Here is a 22,703-nt window from a genome sequence, read left to right on the forward strand (position 1 = left end):
CTAGCCAGAGACTTCGGCTGCTTCTGCCAGGTCCTGATACTCCACCTGCCCTGCTCCCGGAGGCGTCACTCACATCTTTGCTGCGTGCGCATCAAACGTTCCCACCAGCCTGTGCGGAGAACGGGGGCGGGGGGTGAAATCCCAGCACCTCTGCCTGTGGTCGTGTTTTGTGCCCTCTTTACCCAGGTATCCGCGACTCCAGCAGGAGATAAGCACCGAGAATCCAACCTGCGGTGGCTGTTCTGTGCTTGGCTGAGTTTCGCTCCCCTCCCAGACAGGTCTGACGTGCCTGAACAAACCTTCGAACCAAGCACACATCATCTGAGCACTTCATTTTGTCAGGCAGCTGTAGGTTTGCTTTGGAAAGACAGGAGCTATCCGCCACTGAGGATAGCATTACAGTGGCCTTTCTGTAGCGCTCGCCACATGCTGTTAATAATCCTGTAGCGTCCTTCATCCAAGGATCTCAAAGATCCCTATAGCAGGAGCACAGCCCAAAGGATAGAGCAATTTGGTTTTTATTCTCAGCTCTGGCAAAGGCCTGCTCGGTGACCTTGGGCAAGTCCCTTCCTTGCTGTGTGCCTCAGTTTACGCATCTGTGCACAGGGGCTAATGATACTGACCTCCTTTGTAATGTGCTTTGAGATCTGATGTTGTAAGAGTTAGATATTATTATTAAAGTAAGTGTGACTGTGATACCCACTTTCAGATCCCTTTGCACTGCCAGAGTAGTGTAAAGGAGAATCCGGTTATGTTTGATTGCAAACAGGAGTAAACTGCTTTGAGATCTACTGGTGAAAAGCCTGAGGTAAGAACTAGGGATGATTATTTTATTAATGCTGGCCAATCAGTTTAATTGCATGCATTGCAAACAATCCCAACAGTAACTGTCTAGTTTGGCGAGTCAGCATCACCATCGCTGGTTTGCAACTGGGGAAACTGAGGCCTGGAGTTGGGGAAGTGACTGGCACCTGGATCCCATGCAGGGAGGCAGAGGAAGAACTGGGCATGCCTGGCTCCTAGTCTGGTAATGGGCCCACTGTATCATGCTGCCATGATTCAGGTGAGAGAGCTGCTGTGACTAACTTCAGCCGGGCATAGGTGTGGGGTGAGGTTTGAACCCGGGGCAACTCCAGGGGGTTTCCTTAAAATGCAATACAGAGCGTAAGTCTGAACTTCTGGATCCGCCACCTACTTGCTGTCACCAAGCTGCTCTGTGTCTCAATTTCCCCCAACTGTTAAACAGGGAAACCATTATAAACGAGGCTGAGCTGTACTTGGTGTGAAGAAGCAATTGACAGAGAGGAGTCTGGGATATTTTGAGGAGTTAGTGGTGGGAAAAGGCTTGGGGTTAGAGCTTGGACTGGGGACTTGGGTTCTATTCCTGGCTCAGCCACCAACTTACTGAGTGACCGTGAAAGAGTCTCTTCCCTGTTCTGTGCCTCAGCTTCCTCACCTGTAACATGGAGGGTGATGATCGTTGTGTGTAACAGCTGCAGTCATGGACCAGGGCTCTATTATTGTGCTAGCCACTGTTACAGACACAGAATGACCCGGGGACCGTTCAGTGTGTGTTTCGTAAGGCCCTGTCTCTTAGTGGGTGGATGTACAGCTCCTGGCACATTGGGACCTCCCAACGTGAATCATGGGAGGGGCAGCCGGATTCCTTTCCCTTTGCCATGCCCTGCAGGCCAGCAATGCTGGAGCCTTTGTCTGTTGCTGGGCCGCCTTGATTTCTCTGCGCTCACTTCATCCAGCTGGGGGTTATTTGCATTTAGACTTTCGGGAGACTGCGAGGAGCCAGTCCAGCCGGAATCAATTTATTTATGAAATTCCTGAGGTGGGAGCAGGAAGCACAGGAAGGTTGTGGGGCTGCTGCCTGAGATAAGGTGCGCAGAGATATTTAGCAGGTGATAATGCAAACCGCAGACGAAGAGGAGGGAATCTGGCCCCTGACCTGAAGCAGTCAGGTCGTGATTTCCATGACATTAGAGGCTAGTTTGAGACCTGTTAAAGGGGCCAGATTGTCCGAGGTGCTGAGCACCGCTAGCTCCCACTGACTTCGGTCAGGGTGCTGGGACCGCAGCACCCGGTGCCTGGGGATGGGAGGGCAGTGGTTAGGGTGCTAGCCTTGGAACCCTGGTCTCTGAAGGTCATTCCCTGCTTTGCCACAGTCTCCATGTGTGACCCTGAGCAAGTCCTTTAGATGCTCCGTGCCTCAGTTTCCTCACCCGAACCATGGGGATAATAGCCCTGCCCCACAGGGGGTGGTGAGGCTAAATGTATTAAAGACTGAGTGCTCTGACACTGCAGTGAGTGGGGCCAGATAAGTATCTGAGAGAGAGAGCGGTCATCACGGCAAAAGGAGGACGAAAGTATTTAGACACCTCACAGAATTTGCAAACACCCCTCAGTTGGGTGCCTAACTCCCTTAGACTATCAAAGGGAGTTGGGCACTTTGTAAATCCACTAGGCACCGTAGTACCCAATTGCTGCCGTGCGTTCCCGTGCTGTGCACTTAGAGAGGATACCGGAGAAGCTGGAGGCAGACAGAGAAGAAGGGAGGCCGGCGGGGGGTTGCAGGGCAAACCTGCTCCACACTCACCCTGCAGCAGCAGCTCTTGTCCTGGGGAACTGGGCCTAGCTCCCTGCTCTGGCTGTTATGACCTGGCACAGGGAGGGTCACAGCCACACTTAGGTTTGGCTCGGCTGCCCCTCCATGACAGAGATTACCAGGTCACAACTCCACTTGGTTTGGGGGCCCTCTCAAATGGGGGGGTGGGGGTGGAGCAAAGGCCCCCCACCCACCAGGTGTCCCAGGCAGTTAGTGATTGGAAAAGTCTTGGGGCTAGAGCACTGGACTGAGATTCAGGAGTCCTGGGCTCTGTTCCCAGCTCTGCCACTGCTCTGTGCCTCAGTTTCCCCACCTGTATAATGGGGAATGATGGTCTTTATTTGTCTTGTGGTAGCCCTGTCAGAGCCTTGGTCATGGCCCAGGACCCACTACTGTGCCAGGCACTGAACAAATGCAGAAACCCAAGGTGCTCATTTAACTCCTCTTTCCTAAGGCCCTGCCTCTTCCTATAAATTCCAATCCACCCTTGGGTGCCTTTGTGGAAGGGATGTTTGGATAAAACACGAGTGACTGGGCTCAGTACAGGGTGGGTTGGGGGAGCTCTCTGGCTTCTGCTGTGCAGGAGTCAGACCAGATGATCTAATGGCCATGAACTCTATGAAGAGGCCTCAGTTGAAGATTGTAAACTCTTTGGGGTCATGGGACTGTCGTTTTGTTCTGTGTCTGTCCAGCACCTCGCACCATGGGGTCCTGGGGCCGTCACTGGGGCTGGCAGGTGGTATCGTAATGCACAGAAAGGGTGACGCTGTCTCAGGAATGAGGATCATGAGGCTTGGCAGAATTCAAATGTGTTTTTTTTTAATAATTTCAACAGCTACTCTCAAGATTCATTTTTAACCCTTTTCTTTTAGGTTTTGATCACTTTAAATTTTCACAGTTGCAGGACATTTATGGGGGCGACAGTCGGTGTTGCACTTCAAAAAGTGGAAGCTTTATAAACTGTTCACAGAGCTTGCCAGCAGCCCCCGGCAAAATGGTTCAAGTCAATACCCTTAAATCCACCCATTGTACCTGTCTCTACCGTTCATCCGCTGGCCCCCTTGTAAGGAGCCTAATGCAAAAATGGAAACCGCTGGGCTTTGACGGGTACATTCGCAAACCGCAGTTTTCTTACGTTGCCTATCGATCGTTATCCATGGAAACGTGGGTGTGTCTGTGTGCGGCAAAATCGATCTTTACCGACATTTACCGTAAAAAACAAACAAAAAACCCCCAACTCCTTCCAAGCTAAGTTATGCAAGGCTGTGTGGTACAAACACCCATGGAGTTTGAATGCCGGTGTGCTGGAACACGTTTGATAGTGGGGATCACATATGAGCTAAGCATGACACACGCAGAGATGGGAGATGAAGCGCGTCAGTCATTTAGGCTTCTGCTCTTTCCATATGGGAAGATTGGCTGCTTGTTGCCTTGTAAGATTATCTCGGGCGGAAAACTCATTCTGTTTTGGGATATTTTCTTAGTGATTTAGGAAGCTGTGTACACTGCAGGGCGTGGCTGCTGACGTCAAGCCCATGACTCAGCTTCACTCAACTCTCTTGGCCTGACAGTATATTAAAGGCTCCACGGGGAAACCTCAGGCACAAAAATCACCAGTGCTGAGAGGGACGTGTCCCGAGCCACCTTGATCTCGCAGGCTCTTCGCGATGAGGCCTCCCATGTTCCTGCTCGTCCCTTTGCTGTGCCTGGCCAGAGCGGCTCCGCAAGGTGAGTGCTGGGAGCAGGGAGACTTGCCCTGGGTTCACGTGGGAACGGCTCAGTGCCGTTTTATTCACACCCTGCCCGGCTCCATTTGTTTCTTGTGGGGATCATGGTGCTGGCTGGCTGAAGAACCAGATCACACCGCTCTGGAGTCGTTCTCCAAGCATGGTTGGGGGGCTAGAGCACGGCAGTGGGGAGACGTGGATTCTGGTCCTCGTCTCGGGTAAATCACAGAGCCCCTGTTTCCCTCTGCCAGCCTTTCTGTCTTCTTTAGACAGACTGTGAGCTCTCAGGCCTGGGCACAATGGGGCTCAAGGTGGCAGATATAATAACCATATTGCAAAGGAGGCATGTGGGATCTCTAAGGTAACCGCCTCTGCTTTAGGGAGAGATCCCCCGCACTCCCCAGTTCCTATCAGCCACGCCATATGCTTCCAATTTCCTGTCCACTTGTTTAGTTCCCGAGCTGCTGACTCGGGGAAGGGGGGTGTCTCCCAGTTACCAATCTTTCGCCTGCGTTTGGCTAGGACAGACTCTTCCCGAAAGGGACTGTAGCGCAGAAAACTAGGGAACAGCCAGTCCCGGCCGTGCCTTTAGAGATAATAGTCTGATGGGGGGCGAATGCCTGGCTGCGGGGGAGGCTCTACGCTGAGGTCTCCTGTTTGAATCCAGCCCAGGCTGGTAGGGATTGAATGTCTGTTGCCATTTGGTGGGTCTCAGCCCAGTTCCTGAGACAGTTTAAACCAACCCTTTGTTGGGAACCTCAGCAGAAATGCCAGCTCTGACTGGGCCCTGGAGGATGAGCGTCCCCCTGCTCCATGGCGACGGGGTCCCTCCAGGACAGAGCCAGGCACATGTAGGACGGGAAGCTTGCCCTGCTGGGACACTTGCTCTGTGGTTAGTCACCAGCCTCTCGGTCCCCTTCCTGGAAACTCAGGTGCAGAGCAAGGCAGAGGAATCTTGTGCTTGTTATTCCAGGGCAGCCAACCCTGCGGGCCCACGGGGGGGCCGGGAGCCCCACGCCAGGCAGGAGCATGGGGGTCCTGGTGAGGCTGGTCCCGGTTCCATGTTCCTAGCAACACCAGACGGGCAGCCTTGTCTCCCACCAGACCAGGATGTGCGGAGGGGTCAGCAGAGGCCCCCTCGGCCTGGGATGCCCTTTTAGCAAGTCTGGAGGCAGAGGGGGCAACAAAAGTCACAAGATTTGGGGGCCCCCCAAAACGAGACAACCCTCCCCGCCCCCCATGGGTCAGGTTTTCTGAGACGCACGCTGCACGGCCGCTCCCCACTTTTTGGCAGCTCCAGTCAGACGCCAGGAGCTGCTCCTGAAAAGTTAAGCCCAGGGAAATTCTGCCCCGCATCGCTGCTAACCGACTCCTATCTTCTAGCAAAGCTGTATCAGCTCTCTGGTGATCCCAGGGGCCTGGGAATCCGTATCCGGAGCTGGGCAGGTTTTGAATCTGGAGCAGGGTCGGCGGGCTCCTGAGCAGGGGTCCAGGTCCCAGAGCGGGTGGGAGAGGCTAAGGCAATGCGCTGAGCCGGAGACCCCAAGCCGCCACGCTAACAAGAGGGCATGTCCGCGGCAGCAGGTGCCAGGCGTCTCAGAAGGGGTGGCGCGTGGGGCACGAGCCCCCCGGCACCACGGCAACGCTCTGTGGTTAGCAGACCAGTTGGATCAGAGCTGGCGCGGGTACGTCTCCAAGGAACCCCCCGGCTGGGATCGGGAAGGGCCGCGCCGCCAGCGTCCCCTCCCGGAGTAAGAAGCAGAAGGGTTCTCTGTTTGCTCGGGCTAAATAAGAGTTTAGTGGTTTTTCCAACCCGTCCTTTGGCGGGTTTGAAGAGATCTGCCGAGCCCTTGGCACGCAGCTAGGAAAAAGAGCCAGGTTCACCCGGGGTTCACAGGCAAGTGTCCCGAGGGGACGTTTAGGGGGGGTAAAAGGGCTCTGCTGGTGACCCAGAGTCCCCGGTGCTGACAAGCTTAACGCCCCGGCAGGGACGGGTCGTGCCAGCCAGCTTCCTGGCTGCTCCTGTTGTGACCCTGTTTGGCCGAGCTCCTGTGCAAACACAGCGGTTTATTGAGGTGCTTTGGCTCGCTTGGAGATTGACAAAGTTATTTAAGTGCCTAAAGATGCAGGTGGGAGCCTGGTAAGATTTGTGAAAGTACCCTGCTTTGGTGCCCTACTCCCTTTGATAGTCAAGGGGAGTTAGGCGCATAACTCATTCAGGGGCTATTGTAAATTCCACTCCATGCCTTTGGCGTCTAGTCCTGTTTTTGCCACGCTGGTCTCTCTCTCTTAGATACTTATCTGGCCCCATCACTGAGCACAACACAGTCTTTAATGGATTTATCCTCATGTGCCCCTGTGGGGTAGCACTGGGCTATTATCCCCATTGAACAGGTGGGGAAACTGAGGCACAGAACAACTAAGTGACTTGCCCAGGGTCAGACAGGGAGTCTGTGTAAGAGCAGGGAATGGAATGCTGGTTTCCTAAGTCCAAGACTTGAGCCCACCCTCCCTCCCTCTCCTGACTGAAGGACAGTCCCACGTGGCTGGCCCCCATGTCATTGAAATTGTGACCTGAACGCCCCAGCCCAGGGCCTGGGTTCCCCCCTCTCATTCTGCGGTTTGCATTATCACCTGCTAAGTATCTCTCCTCTCCTTATCTCAGGTAGCAGCTCCACAACCTTCCCTCCCGTGGTTCCTGATCCCACCTCAGGAATTTCTTAAATAAATTTCTCCTGGCTGGGCTGGCTCGTTGCAGTCTCCCGAAAGTCTAAGTGCAAATAACCCCCAGCTGGACAAACTGAGCACAGGGAAATCAAGGCGGCCCAGCAACAGCCAAAGGCAGGGCATGGCAAAGGCAAAGGAACCTGGCTAGCTCTCCTATCATTGGTGTGTGGAGGCCCCAATGTGTTAGGTGCTGTACAGGTACCCAGGAAGAGACAGGGCCTTATGAAACATGCACTGAATGTTCCCCAGGTGGTTCTGTGTACAGCTCCTAACATAATAATGAAGCCCGGGTCCATGACTGGCGTGCTTAGGTGCTACAAATAAATAAGTCAGGATCATTGTCCCCCATGTTACAGATGGGGAAACTGAGGCACGGAGTAGGGAAGTGACTCTCCCAGGGTCACGCAGCGAGTCAGTGACAGACCTGGGAATAGAACCAAGGAGTCCTGACTCTGGCTACAGTAACAGTTAGAAGAGAGGTAATTGCTAGTCCATAGTTGAGTGCCCTCTCAATCCCAACAGATCCCAAAGTGCTAAACTATGGGTAACTTAAAAAAAAAAATCTTGTGCTGGGGTCAGGAAGGCAGCCCCCTGCTCTGTGTATGCAGCATGGCACAGCTGGGCCTATGCATTGTGGTAGCTGTTATTGGCCACTGCCAGGGACATGATCCAGGGCTGGGTGCACCACGGTTTGAACTGGCATGGTGGTTCCCATGTCGCCCGTGTTCTGCCCCAAACCAACTAGTAACTAAGTCCATAGCTTCCAGGCATACTTTAGGCAGCTGTACACTATACGTACCCATTTCTCTAGGTTCTTGTCTGGTGCCCATCATTGCGGCATCTGTTCACCTTGGTAGAATCATTACTTTGGAATCAGCAAGTGGGGTTTAATTCCTCCCCCCTCCCCTCCCCCCAGGAAAGTCTCATACCTCGTGGTCATGAGCGGTTCCAAAGGGACGGGTTACCTGCATGAGGGCCTTGGCCGGAGGGCATCTGGGGGGCATCTCAGCATGTGTGTGGGTAAGAAATGGAAGCAATAGGATAAAATTCAGTCTGAGTAGCAGGAGACCCTTCCGAGTAGAGAGGTCTCCGGCTGCGGGAGCCCCAGTGCTTGGGTCATTTTAGAATGGATGGGACTGAGCCCCAGAGACTAGAACAGAGATCAATCCTGCATGTGTCACTACGCTAACAAGGTTACAGTAGCTGAGCTCAGGGCCCCTTGTGCCGGGTGCTTCACAGAGACAGTCCCTGCCCTGCTGGGCTCACAGTCTACCTAGACAAAGGGTGGGAGAAAGCCAGGGTTATTCTGTTGATTTTACAGGTGATAATATTAATGCTTCGCTCTTACATGACATTTCTCATCAGGAGATCTCAAAGTGCTTTACAAAGGAGGTCAGTGTCATCACCCCATCTTACAGGGTAGAAACTGAGGCACGGGGAGGGGAAGTGGCTTGCCCAGGGTCACCCAGTAGGTCAGTGGCAGAGCCAGGATAGATTGTAGGTCTCTTGAATCCTAGCCCAATGCGCTCTCCGCTATGCCACACTTCCTCCCTAATAAGGAGAAACTGAGGCATACAGCAATCACATGACTCGCTCATGGCCACATGGACAGCTGGTGGCAGAGCCAAGAATCCAGGTCTCCTGAGTCCCCATCCAGTGCTCTCACCACTAAGCTTTCCCCATCACTACCTGCTGTGAATATCCCCGACTCCCCCATGTCAATCTCCCCCCTCCACGCAGCATAGCTCAGCTCTGTTCGCAGTCTCCGGTTCAGACGGTCTCTAAAATGTTTATCTGCCATTAGTGGTTGCCATATCTGCTTGTGTCAATAGGAGATTCCATCTTGTTAATTGTGGTTTGGCTTTGGGGCCCTAACAATGACACACCCCAAAGCTTTGTATTCAATAATGGTTTCTTACACAACAGGCCTTTTGGCATTTTTGCTTTTGGAAAAATCCTGGCAGGGTCTTTTGCCTAGTTCAGGTTTCAGAGTAGCAGCCGTGTTCGTCTGTATTCGCAAAAAGAACAGGAGGACTTGTGGCACCTTAGAGACTAACAAATTTATTTGAGCATAAGCTTTCGTGAGCTACAGCTCACTTCATCGGGTACATTCCGATAGTTCAGTGGTTTTCAGTCTGTCCTCCGAGGACCCCTGGCGGCCTGCAGACCATGTTGAACTTTTCCAAAGGGGGCTGCTCCTGCATTTGACATTTTTTAGGGGTCCGCAAATGAAAAAAGGTTGAAAACTGCCGGCCTTGCTGATTTTCTTGTATCTGTTATCTCAGGCTCTGGTCCTCTGCCCTTGGACTGTGAGTGTTTTGTGTCAGTGTAGCCTGCAAGACTGGACCTAAATTCAGAAAATTCCTAGATTCCAAGGCCAGAAGGTACCGTTGTGATCATCTAGTATGACCTCCTGGATAACACCCACCAGAGAATTTCATCCAGTTACCCCTGTATTGATCCCAGTAACTTGCATTTGACTACAGCATCTGGCAGAAAAGCAAGTCTGGATTTGGATCAGTGTATCTATTTGCTATACTGACATGCTCTCGTTGCTTTCTGATCTCTGCACCATCTTGGATTTAAAAACATGCAGCTCTCTGGCAGGGCCTGGTTCAGTCCCTAGTCACGGCTGACACGGAGGTCATTGTACAAACCCTTATGCCCACGCTTAACTTTACTCATGCGAGGAATCTCACCGGGTTCCTTACATCACTGAGCTCAATGGGATGACTCAGGAGTCAGGGTGCATGCAGAATACTTCACCCTTAGGGAAGGGGCATGGCCATGGAGAAATCCATCCAAAGCCCCAGTCAGCTCTAGTGAGGTGCCAGCTTTCAGTTTCCCCCACCCATGTACCGGGAAGATACTCACTGTTTCTGGAGGGTTAGGTAATATTTGCTCAGGGAATGGGAGATAATCGCTGTCTAAGTGCAGAGCATCATGCGATCCCCAGGGGGAGGGCGGGGATAGTAAGGCAAAGCAGGTTGGACCAGTTTGTTTGCAGAGACGGGCATGCTTGGATCCGTTATTACAGTAGCACCTATAGGCCCCAAGAGAGATTAGGGCTCTCGGGGCGCTGCACAGACCCAGAGTGATAAGTTATAATCTAAGTAAATGACTGGTGAGGGGCAGAACAGAGCCAGCACATGACTTGCCTAAAATCTCAGTCCTGCCTCAATGCAGTGGGCTGGATTTGACGCCTTCGCAAGGTCTCTTCCAGCCCTGGGTTCCTACAGTTTGATGCACCCACGCAGCAGGTGCGTGACAGGGCCAGGAATCTAGAGCCCAGCTCTCTAGGTTGTTAGGCCATTTACTCATTGGGCAACGCGGCCAGCAGCCTTTTGGCTCCCACTAGCTATAGTTCTGCTCTGTTATTAATTGAGTGAAAATATGTGAGCGGTTGAGTGAGGGAGGCCTCTGTAGAGGAACAAAGGGGTTTGCCTCCCAGGATCAGAACCAGTTCCCTCTGTCAGAGGTTAGTAGCTGAGGCTTCAGGGGACTGAAAACTGCTGCACAGGAGGGATTCTCTCATGGATTTAGGGCCAGACCCTGCTCCTTTTGCAGTCGATAGGAGTTTTGCTGTTGGCTTTCGTGGACTCTTAGAGCTGGCTGGAAAATGGGCTTTTTCCCCCACAGAAAATCTCGACTTTTTGGTGCAAAGCTGCAAAAATTTTGATTTGAAAATGGTGCCCTGGTGCCTCATGGGAGTTGTAGTTTTGGTGCATCAATCGCCTACTCCCAGCTGGACTACATCTCCCAGGATGCACCACAGTGCAGCCATGCTGAGCCACCCATGATGCATCCTGGGAGTCTCGTGTCGTCCCCCACCCCCGGCCACGGAAGAGGTAGTCTGGCTGGGGACCTGGCCCACGGAGGAGGAAGAGAGCATTCAGTGCCCAGACCGCAAATCCCATGAGGCACTGCAACAGCATTTCCAAATTGAATTTTCTGCTGACTTTGCTGTTTTTCGGGTGCTGCCTGGGCCATTGGCGTGCCCTCGGGCTCTCCTGTTCTCCGCCTGCGGCGCACGGCAGGTTACTCTCCTGGGGACGGAAATGTTTAGTTGAGTTGGAGTCGCTGGCGCAGGCGAGGGGTTGCAGGGTGAAATGTGCTGCCCTGTGTTACACGGGAAGTCAGGTGGGATGCCTGGATGGTCACTTCTGACTGTACGCTCGGCGCAGTCCTGCCCTTTGCTTCTCCTTCCCCTGCTGGTGCTCCTCAATCCCGACCCGCAGCCCCAGCTAGCCCAGCCCTGGGCTCCCCCCATCCCCCAGCTCTGCCGGTGCCCCTCAATCCCGACCCACAGCCCCTTGCTGTCCCCGCCCTGGGCTCCCCACACACCGCCCTGCCGCTGGTCCTCAGTCCCTACCCGCAGCCCCCTGCTATCCTAGCCTGTGCTCGCTGCTCAGGGTGAGCGGGTGGATTAACCTGTGACTAATGCAGACCTGGTTAAGGTTTCCCATAGCTGCGTTATCTCCTCATCCTCTGTCTGACTATGCTGATTACCAGCCGCTTTTCCAGGAATGGGGATTAACAGCATTTAAGTGGGGATGGGTCCAGAGCTGGGGTTGGGGGAAGGCTGGCGTCACACCATCACTCACTCTGAGGTCTCCCGGGTCCTGTCCATAGGGTGACCAGATAGCAAGTGTGAAAAATTGGGACACTTTGTTTCTGGGCAGCGGGGATGTATAGTTGTGTATTTGAGATAAAGCCCCTAATATGATTGGGGACGGTCCCATTAATATGGGGACGTCTGGTCACCCTAGTTGCCAGTTCTGGCAGTTTCATTGCAAATGTCACCATCGTTGGTGTTTTCCATAAAGCCCCAGTTCCTGGAGTCCTGGGATTATGGGAGAGTCTCTGCTTTTTTTTTTTTTTTTTTTTTATAAGAAAGTTTCTAACCCTGGTGGTTGGGAGAGAGGCAGGAAAACATGACCCCAGTGGTCAAGCTTTACAGCCAAAAGGGACAATCAACTTGGCTGGCACCTCCTGGCCTCGGTGCAAAATGCTGATGAGGGGACCTCAGTGTCGCAGGGCTGGCATCTTCCGAGAGCTGGAGATTTTCTCAAAGCCGGAGCTCCCGGAGTCAGGGGATTTCAGTTAGCGTTTTTGTATGGCCCAGGGCTTAGGGCACTCTCTAGAACTTGGGAAACCCCGGGTCAGTTCCTTACTCTGCCACAGACCCCTTGTGTGACCTTAGCCTCTGCACCTCAGTTTCCCCAGCTGTACAATGGGGGTGACAGCCCTGCCCTGCTTTGCGGGGCCATTGTGAGGATAAATACAGTAAAGGCTGTGAAGCGCTCTGGGCCCTACTGAGGAAAAGGCTGTATAAGAGCAAGGGGTGACTCTTACTCAGCTTCTAGCTTTTGAGGCACAGAGAAAAGTTGCAGAGCAGGACCCCTGAGGGCTCTGGCCCCAGACCGCCAAGAAAGGGAACCCCCCGCCCCGTTAGATCTTGTGGTTTCTGAGCCAGACACCTGATCTCCTTGGCCGCTCGGGGCTAGCATGGTGGCGCTGGGTCCAGCTGCTCACACATCCTTTGTTGTTCCTCTCCCAGATGGCCAAGAGGAGGTGCCCTTCGCAACAGCCGAGGACCTGGACCAGAGCGAAGTGATCCCGGAGCTGTTGGACTTGGAGCAAAGTGAGTCAGGAGGAGGGTGCTGGCCCTTCCAACTCCTCCCGCCCTGTGGGGCGGGTTCCACTGGGTGACACCGGCCTTGGCTGGGGAATCCCAGGGGGAAGGAGCAAGCACTGTGCAAACCTGCGGGTGAGAGAGATAGTGGGGGAAGAGCATCCAGGCCATGCCAAATGCTCCCCCCCGCACCCCGATAACCTGGGGCCCTGGCTCTGTCCAAAGGGGCTGGAATCTGGCCACACTTCCCTGCTCCGTGGGCTCGCTCCCCTGCTTCGTTAGGGGCAGTGGATCCAGTTTAGGTCCAGTCCTGGCTCCGTCTAGCACCAGCCAGGCCTGCGATGAGCGCACGCTTCTTTGGGGCCTGAGCCGGGAGCAGCATCCCAATGTGACTGGGCCAGAGCCATACCAACCTCCCACCACAGAGCGCACCTGAGCTCCCGGCCACCCCCACTGATGTGCACCCCCTCTGGGGTGGAGCTCAGCAGCTGTCGGCCAGGGATTTAGGGAGGCTGACGGATTTGGCCAGGAGCCCAGGGTGGCCTCAGACGACTGCTTCCTGGAGGGTGGTCTCCCGTCCTAGTTTAGCTGAGGAGAGCAAAGCTGCAGCCTCGTGTTTGCTTCCTCCCAACGTGAACCGGGAATGGGACAGGCTGACAAGACCCCCGGGGGGACCGGGTGGGGCCTTGCCCTGATTGCAGGCTTGTGAACTTGCTCTCCCTCTGCCCTAGGGCCCGTTGCCCCCTTCCTGGTCCGTGGAGCGCCTTGGGCTGGGGCGGACGTGCTGCATGCTAAAGCCGAAGGCCCTGGTGTCAGCACCTGCGACGACGGCCCCTCCTGCCAGGTCCAGCCCTGGGGTCACAACCTGGACGACTTCCCACCGGGCCGCCCCAGTGCCAGCAACATTGACAACATCTGCCTGGAGGGGAGGAAGAAGGCGTCGTACGGGCCCACGAACCTGCCCCAGACAGGGTTCTCCCACCTCAAGCGCCAAGGTGATGCCCTCAACCTCCTGGAGGCCAGCCGGGAGCGGTGCTGCCCTCGGCCTGAGCGTCTGAGCTGCATGGAGAGCGCGGTGAGTCCCTGCACTAGGCTCTTGGCTCGAGCTGCCCCGTGGAGCCGCTGTGTTACAGCAGCACCCGGCTGAGCTATGGGGAGGCGGGGGGGGCAGTACGTCCATACACCTGGGAGAGACGGTCCCTGCCCCGCAGGCCAAAGAGACAAAGGGCAGGAGGGGAAACTGAGGCACGGGGGTGGGAGTGACATGGCCGGAGTCAGTGGCAGAGCCAGCAACTAAACCCAGCTCTCCGAAGTCCCGGCCTGTTGCCCTAATCACGAGGCCGTGCTGCCCCTCTCTCAAGGAAGGATGCTGTCAGGGGAGAGGCTTCGGGATGGCTCAGAAAACGGTCCCAGCCATCCCGAGTGGATGGGTCTCCCCCACTGGGAGACCTACAGCTACTCACGGGGCTGGCGATAGGGCCTGGAGAGCCGGGCCTGGGTCCCCAGGGCGGGCACAGCACGGGCACTGCGGCATTCCCTGGCGGGGGACCCCTCTCGCTATGCCAGGGGAGCGCCGTCTCCAGGTTCCATTCAGCCCTCGCCCTCTGGGCTGCGGCTGCCGGCCAGGGGCCGATTGTGTTGGCTGTGAGTCGGACAGAGGCCCGGCAAACCCAGGCCAGCAGCCGCCCGCTGCTGATGGAGGGTAAGCTGGCCAGCTGGAGGGCCAAGTGCCGGTCGCCCCGAGCCGGGACTGTTTCTGGGGTGGATGGGAGGGGCTCTGGGCCCCCGCCGGGATGTCCCACTGACTCCCTCCCTCCCTCCCACAGTGGAAGGAAGCCCTGGAGCAGTTCTGCGACCACGAGTTCGCCGTGAAGACCAAGCACTACCATTGCTGCAAGCGGGCGGGTGCCGACCGGGAGCTGTGCTTCGCCAGCGAGGCCCCGAACCCCAGCTACGTGCCTACCGACGCCAGGGCCGCGCCCCCCCCGAGCCTGCCCGCCCAGCCCGGCGCCGGGCTGGGGCCCAGGCTGCCTGAGGTCTCCTTCCCGCCCGGCGAGCCCACCTCCAGCAACATCAGGAATATCTGCAGGCTGCGCAAGTTCCGGCCCGTCCGCGTGCCCGGCGCCATCCCCACCACGGGCTACAGCTGGCTCCAGCGCCAGGCCCGCACCACCACCCGCATGGAGAGCGACTTCAGGAAGTGCTGCAAGAATGAGAACGTCAACTGTGCTCACCTTGCGGTGAGGCGGCGGGGCTCGGCACGGGGCTGCGGGGGACAAGCCCAAGGGAGTGGGGCAGGAGGAGCCAATCCCAAGGGGCCATTGGCCGGGGGGAGGGGGGCGGGGGGAGTTTTCCCAGGCCCAGCCTCCCTGGCACTGTCGGTCTGTGTTCTGTCCCGGGGGGGCAATGGGGTTTGTTACATTATGTTCTCTCCCTCCCCCCGGGCCCTATTTCCATGTAAAGCCCAGGGCTCGGCCAGAGGGGGCTCTGCCTGGCTCATTTCTGTTCTGGCAGCAGCAGGAAGGACTGTGGGGGGCAGGCTGGCTGTGTCCCCTCCCCAGCTGTCTCTCTGTGCTGGGTACAGATCAGGCGCTAAACAAACGGGATCCCCGGAGCTTTCCAGGCACCGGGAATATTCGGGAGCTTTCAGTCGCACCTGGAGGGCCCCGACTTGAGCGCAGGGCCCCATGGTGCTGCCCAGCCACGGAGACAGTCCCCGCCCCAAAGAGTTCAGCCTATGGCTAGACATAGGCAGGGTTATTATCCGAGCCCCGGCTGGCAAAGTGACTTGCCCAGGCTGACCCATCAGGGCAGCGGCAGAGCTGGGACTAGAACCCAGGCGTCCTGTGTCCCACGCTGCAGCCTTAGCCCATCCTCTGGTACTAGCAGAATTGTGGCCCCATTCCCTCTGTACATGGCTTCTCTTCCTCTCTCTAGTGGGAGAAGGCCCTGGCTCAGTTCTGCAAGCAGGAGCTGTCCATGAAGACCACACCGCACGAGTGCTGCAAACAGACTGAAGGCAAGGCCAGGTTTAGCTGTTTCTCCAGCCAGGCCCCAAACCCGGCCTACGACAAGGAGATCCAGGCTGTCAGCCTGGGAGAGGTGACCCCAGAGCTCCTGGACATGCTGTGCGGGGAAATGAAGCTCTTCACCAAACAGTGAGTCTGACCTGCTCGGCCAGGGACCCGTAGACATTGACCGAGCCTCCCGGGGAATTAGCTTCCCACACTGGAAGAGGGGGACACTGAAAAACAAGAGACTTGCCCAAGCTCACAAACGGAACCAGCAGCAGAACAGAGAACCCAGGAGTTGTCCTGAACTCCTAATCCCCACACTCCCTTCCGAGAGCCAGGAACAGAACCCAGGAGTCCTGACTCCCAGCCCCCTGGCCGACCCACTAGACCCCACTCCCTCCTAGCACTGGGAATAGAACCCAGGAGTCCTGACTCCCAGCCCCCCCTGCTCGACCCACTAGACCCCACTCCCTCCTTGCACTGGGAATAGAACCCAGGAGTCCTGGCTCCCAGCCCCCTGCTCAACCCACTAGACCCGTCAGGTAGGCTTGCTGTGACTGTTGCCACCTGTAATGCCCGAGCACGGCAGGGCAGTGGCCTATAGAAAGATAAAGGGGCCCGGGGAGGAGGCAAACCCGGAGAGAATTAGATCATCCAAGCTGCCCTGCCCATGTCCCGGCTCTTGGGCAGGAGAGTTAATCCAGGTGGTGGGAAAGCAGAGGGTTAATCCCTGGGTTAACAGTTGGATTGGTGAGGCTGCAGCGCCACCTTCTGGCTATGATGAGAGGTGCAAATCGCCAGTGGGAGTGCAGGGGGGCCCCCATGGGGTTTTTCCAGCCACAGTTTGCTCTAATTACAGGTGGCTCGTTTTCAATCCAACTTCGCTCCAGGCGAGCGGGCCAGGCATTCATTATTTAGCCAGAGTAGATTCCCATCCAGCACCTCTCACCCTACGCTCCCCACCGCATGCTCCAGGCTTTGGTGCGAGCCTCACGGTGGGATTTTCCTCGTGCGAGGGGAGTTGCTGACAGTGGGGTTTTGCCTGGAGTGCTGTCTGCAGGGACAGAGCCCAGGGTCTGTCCTGGCCCCGTCTGGAGGAACCTGATTATCACTGGTGCAGGGTCTTTGTCCTGTGTCCAAGGAACGGGCCAGACCTCCAGCTGATGTAGGTCAGCGCTGCCCATTTACACCAGGTGGGAATTTGACCCCATTGACTCAACTGAACGTTCTGATGAGGAAACAGGCCAGGAAGATCCCACTTCCTGTCCAAGCCAGGTGGCTCTATGGAACAGCAGTGATTTGGTGAGCAAGGCCCAGGCCAGGGAGCCGAGAGACCTGGGACATGACTCTCCTTTGCATTTACACCTGTGTAAAATGCTGATCTGGTTTGGTAGCATGTTACAACGACTTTGCATTCGCTTGGCAGGGGTATACATGACAAGTGCAGTGTGATGGAGAATCTATTCTGGTCTCTGCCCAGGTGTCCCTCTGCGACCTTAGGCAAATCACTTAAACTTTCCAGGCCAGATCTTCAGAAGGGTTAAAATTGAAGCTTGTGGAGCGTCACTGAAATCAAACCAGGCACTTTACAGGCTGTGTATGCTGGGTTCACGCACCCGCCGCCCAAATGCAGCGACCTCTGGGGAGGACTGCGGCAGCTGTTTAACAGCGCACAGCAACGTGATGCTGCGGTTTACAACAGGAAGTGCATAAGAATGCAGCATCCGATTGACTCCACCTGGAGAATTTAGGGAGGCAGGACATAATTCAGCGAGTTAGAATTTAAATGCGGTGCTGGGGTCAGCATCCCAGCTGGATTCTCCGTGACTGCGAAAGATCAGGGTCTTAGTTTCATGTCTCCACCAAAAGGGGGAACCCCTGGCAGCACAGCGCCCTCTAAAGCATGATGCTGGGTATATTCCAGTACTAGCCAAACAGGCTGCTGATTAGCCCAAGCCTTGAGCTCCAGCCATGGGTACAAACCACTCTCTTCCTGTTACTAGGAAACCAATCCCAGACTTGATCCAGAACATGACAGAGCCTTGCTGCAGCCTAAAGGGTGAGGAGAGGAGCCAGTGTGCAGAGAAAGAGGTGAGTGCAAGGGAGGGGGGGCTGTGGGTATCAAATAGACCCTGCTGTAGGCACACAACGTGGTGATTAAAAGGCTGAGGAACCATGTATCCCAGGCCTTCTGGCATGGCTGCCCTGGGCGGAGAGAGGAAGGAGGATGGTGCAGTGGGCAGTGCAGCTTCTCTGTGACTCCCAAGACCCTGGGTTCAATTCCTGCATTGCCAGACTCCCTGCGTGACCTTGGGCATGTCACTTTACTCTCTGAGCCTCATCTCTACAGTACGGGTAGTGGTGAGGTCCTGCCTCCCGGCGGGACTGGCAGGGTAAATACCCAGAGGTGCTCAGATACCTGGGTGCTGGAAGCCAGGCAAGGACCTCAGCTAGAAGCAGGGTTCGTAATGGGAGACGTGTCTCATCGCATGTCAGAGCTCCACCGAGGTCAAGGACAGCTCAGACCAGCTGAGGGCTGCTCACGTTGGCGTCTTCGTGGGGTGTGAAAACCCACCCCAACGACAGCCGGAGCTGGGCTGACCTCAACCTGGTGCAGATGGTGCCGGGTCGACCACCTCTCCGGGAGCTGGGTTAGTTACAGCCTCTCGGCGTCCAGAGCCGCCGCTGTAGCGGTTTAGGTGTAGACGGACCCCAAGGCTTTGCGTGGTTTGTGCTCTGGGTGGGAAACCCTCCTGTCTCAGTGGCTCGTTACCCCGAGGGCTGCCAATGTCATTGCTGCTAAACCAAACTCTGCCCCTACACTGGAGTGAGGGCAGCCGGGTCTGGACCGGCATTGGTTTGGTTCAGGTTGGCTTAAAAAGCCCCTTCTCCCCCCGGCCCCTGCAAGAGATCTGGCAGCCCAGGGGCAGTGCATGAATCGCTGCAGCGAAGCAGGAGAAGCTGGAGATCTGGGTGACCTCATGTAACCCGGTGGCCTGTACCTCCTGCCAGTGCCCCTGGCCGGGCCCCCGGCCCCCCTGCGCACTAGATCTAGGTGTTAAGGTCGTAGCAGGGTGGCACCACTTTCCCTTGGACTCGCCTGGGCTTGGCAGGAGCCCCACCTTCTCTTCTGATCATAACATCTGGCTGTGAAACCCAGGCCTCCCCCATTTCTGCACAGCGCTCGGGCCCCCAAGTTTCTGGGATCAGAGCTTTGGTTTCCTCTGTCACAGGGGTTTGAAAATGGGCTCTGGCTGGCTGGGGAAAGGGGGAGGTTGGAGGGGAGCCGCCCTGTGTACTAAATAGCTGGGGGCTTTACTGTGCAAAGATGAACCACTGCTTGGGTTATTTTGGGACGGGGTGGGGTGGGGGAAGGGGTGTAATGTGCTGCGAATGCTCCCTTTGTGTGGGGGTGCAGGGAGATTGGTGTTTCAGAGCTCAGGACATGCCCATAACGGGAGGGTGGGCGGAGTTTATCCCCATAGTACAGAGGCAGGAAACTGAGGCACAGAGAAGAGAGATGGCTTATTCAAGGTCATGCAGTGAGACACTGGTGCCATTGGAAGTAGAACCCAGGAGTCCTGACCCCTCGTGCCCTTGGGTGACTGACTCGCCGCATGTCCCAGGCCTCGGCTCTAACCACCTCTGCACTCTGCTCTCCCCAGAAAGCCCGTTCCATCGCTGCCCTGTGCACCACCCAGAAGGACTCCTGGAAGGACAAGGATCAATGCTGCTCCCAGGAGAAGGAGGAGGACAGAACCTACTGCTTCAATGCCAACTACCTGGACAGCATCTTCCTGGCCAGCACGGTCCCGGGGCAGGTCCCCAGTGAGCCGAGTCCGGCGGCGTAAAAGGACAGAAAGAACCAGAACTGTCTCCCTCGCGCTCTCGTGTATCATTGAGCCCCCTTCTCCCCCATGCTCCCCCCAGCTGTTTCCAATTCCGAGCTAGGTGGCAGCTGGACGTTGCTGTCCTGGCCTTCGCTCTCTAAGAATGTGAGCCCCAGTCTCGGTGACGAGATGCTGGAGGGATTCCGCCAGTGCTTGGCTCCCTTCTGGATTGCGTTTTAACGCCGATCCCCCGGGCCCTGGCTCCAGCTGTGTTTCTCTGATCTCGAGGCAGCCAGCCCGAAGCTTCCTTGTCCGTGCGCCAATCCCCATCCCTGGGGATGGCAGCAACAGATGAGCCCAGGTTCTTGCGTCCCATCCCCCCAGCCCTGTATCCTGCCTGACCCCCCCACCACGCCTCCACCCGGCTGCAACCTGTGGCCCTCTCTTCTGCAACACGTATGCAAAAGGCACTTAACGCGGGTTGATTCCTTCACGGAAACGGGAGAGCAAGGAGGGTTTGAGATGGGAGCTGAGTGGGTGGGTTTGGCTGCACCTAACGGCCAGTGCCCCCTACTGGCCGGCTTGGAGCTTTTGGGCGGCGAGATGCAGCCATCCGGGCGGCTGGCTGGCAGCTCTCTCGGTGCATGATACAAAGCAGCAGGCTCCAGCCCTGGCTGGAATCTGTGCTCTGGGGTCCTGGGAGCTGATTCCAAGCAGGGCGCCCAATGGGAGCTTCAGTTTATGTGGATTCAGCATGAACCAGCCGGTCAGTCTCCTGGAAGAGCCTGGGGTTGGGGTTTTGTGCAAACCAAGCTGGGCGAGAAGCAGGGAGTTGGGGAGCGACAGAGGGGACTAAACACCTGACCCGCTTCTCCTGTGGGCAGCTGGCCCTGTGGCCTCTGCCCCAGGGCCAGCGTAGCTGGGAGAGTCCCTTTGCCCTTTATCCAATTTGCAGCACTGGGGGGATTCCTTCACCCCCCCACTCTGTGCAGTGGGGGGCCCTGTTCAGCATTCTCCGCTAGCGCCCGAGCTGGCTTTGGGGGTACGCAGGGCAGCGGGATCCTGATCTCCTGCTTCTGGTGGCTCTGTTGTGTCCCCTTGCACTTGCAATCTGTGTTTGTACCTTAGCCCGGAGACTGTATCAACTCTTCTCTGCCAAAGGCTCTAGGGAGATTCCTAATAAACCTTTTTGATGAACAACCTGGACTCTCTCCTGTCTGTTCCCAGCCACCCTCGGGATTCCTGCTCTTCTCTAGCCCCTGTCGTGTACCTGATGGCAGGGGCAAGGCTCGCACCTGGACCTGCCTGAGCTGTCTGCTCCTTGAAATTTTCCTGGGTAGTTTTGCACAATGGGGCAGGGGCCTTATAGGTGAATCTGCTACACGAGAGACCCCCCCCACCCTGCTGTGGGCCTGCAACCAGCCACGTGGGTGATGCCCGGGGCTTGGAGTGGGGCGGTCCCACGTTCTAATCCTGCGTTGGCCGCCGATGGGGCTCGGCTTCTAAAGGAATGTGACGCCATGTTTGGCTCTTTGCAAACATCGCGCCCCCAGGCGCCCCCTTTCTCCACCCTGCTGGGATGGTGGGGTCCTGTGTGTGCCCCATTCAGTTTGAGGGATTGGGCCTGTTTCTCTGCATCATCCCAGCTGTGGGTGTCATTGTCCCTGACTTTGATGTGGTCTTCCTTAGCGCGAGCCCCGGAATTCCTGCTGCCAGCTGATGCGGGTGGCCGGAGCTGGGGATGGGCAGGGTGTAACTATGGGCAGGGATAGAGAGATGATGATTGTATTAGGGTGGTGCCAGTTGAGAGCAGGGCCCAGGTGTTCTGGGTGTTGCCCGGACTCAGAGACAGTCTAAACAGACCAAGGGTGGGAGGGAAGAGAGAGCAGGGACGGGACTTGCCCAGGTCACCCACTGGGTCAGTGGCAGAGCTGCGATTAGAGCCCCCGATTAGAGTGCTCCACCCGCTGGACAGCGCTGCCTCGAGCACCATGCGGGATGCCCTGGTGCAGGGAATTGTGGGGTAGCGTTGGAGGACAAGCTATACACAGGCCAGAGGCAAAAGGGGAGGCTCTGCATCTGCTTTGACCTGGCTCCCCAGTGCATGGGGCCGATATGTGCACACTGAAGGGCTGGAGTGTGGCTGGTTGGCGGAGCTGGGTGATGTGCAGCCAGGCTGCCCTGCGGACGGGCCCCGGGGCAGCTGGGCAGAAGAGAACTCCCGGGTGGTGTCCTGGTGTGGGGCATGCTCAGCACTTGCCCTGTTCCCTGCTCCACGTTGCAGCGCTCGCCCAGCCAGCTGCCCAGCTCCACCTCGGAGCCGTCCTGCGAGACGCCAGCTGCTCAGCCGAGCCCGCCTTGCACAGATTGTGGAGAGACACCTGGGTCCAGCTGGGCCGGGGGCAAGCTCTGCCCTTCCATCCCCCCTCACTCAGGACCGGATTCTCTCCCACGCTTCTGCCCTGGGCCTGTGGCACCAGGGTCCCCCGCCTGGCTTGATGTTCAAACCTTTGTCCTGCTCCCCAGGGCTGTGGAAGATAAGACACTAGGGATCTGGGGAAGGAAAGGGGCAGGGTCGGGGGTTAATATTGTCAATGACATTTTCCGTCAGCCAAAAGTCCTGTCTGCAAATATTCCACCCGCTTTAATCATAATTCCCATATTACAGATGGGGAAACTGAGACATGGACTTTCACAAAGGCCCATCTCCCCCCACACAGATTCTTTGGCTGGATTCCTGATGTGCGTCCCTGCGCCCTTGTCTGGATCCCCTGTGCACACGCGTCCATGTGTACACGTGCACGCTCCCCTTTTCTGGACTCCCCCCGAGGCGAATTAATCTCTTGTCCAGATTCCCTCAGTCCTTTTCTGGATTCCCGCGCCGTGGCGGCACTCCCTTTCTGGAAACCCTGCACTTCTCGTCCTGGATCTCGCGGCCCGTTTCTGGATCCCTGGCTGTACCCATGCACCCTTATTCTGAATCCCATGCGGGGCTCTCCTTTTCTAGATCCAACCTTTTCTGGACTAGATCCCCCCCTTCCTTGCTACGTGCCCCTGGTGCTGCCGGTCCTTCCCCATAGCGCCCCAGCTGCAAAGAAGCAACAGTCCAGCTGTGGGGACCTCTGCCCCACACATAGGTTGGGGATTGGCTGGCGT

The 22,703-nt window shown here is 56.5% G+C and overlaps 1 protein-coding gene across 1 annotated transcript; it reads left to right on the forward strand.

Annotated features, from left to right (window-relative positions):
* The first annotated feature begins 4,201 nt into the window (after positions 1-4,201).
* On the forward strand, positions 4,202-20,741 carry ECM1 (extracellular matrix protein 1). The gene is made up of 7 exons (XM_077841487.1): positions 4,202-4,342; positions 12,629-12,712; positions 13,435-13,778; positions 14,530-14,943; positions 15,641-15,861; positions 17,721-17,808; positions 19,383-20,741. Exons 1-7 carry the CDS (start codon positions 4,282-4,284, stop codon positions 19,566-19,568), a joined length of 1,398 nt encoding a protein of 465 aa, XP_077697613.1. The 5' UTR covers positions 4,202-4,281; the 3' UTR covers positions 19,569-20,741.
* The last annotated feature ends 1,962 nt before the right edge of the window (positions 20,742-22,703 follow it).

Source organism: Eretmochelys imbricata, chromosome 24, assembly GCF_965152235.1.
Source record: "Eretmochelys imbricata isolate rEreImb1 chromosome 24, rEreImb1.hap1, whole genome shotgun sequence".
Taxonomy (NCBI): Eukaryota; Metazoa; Chordata; order Testudines; family Cheloniidae; genus Eretmochelys; species Eretmochelys imbricata.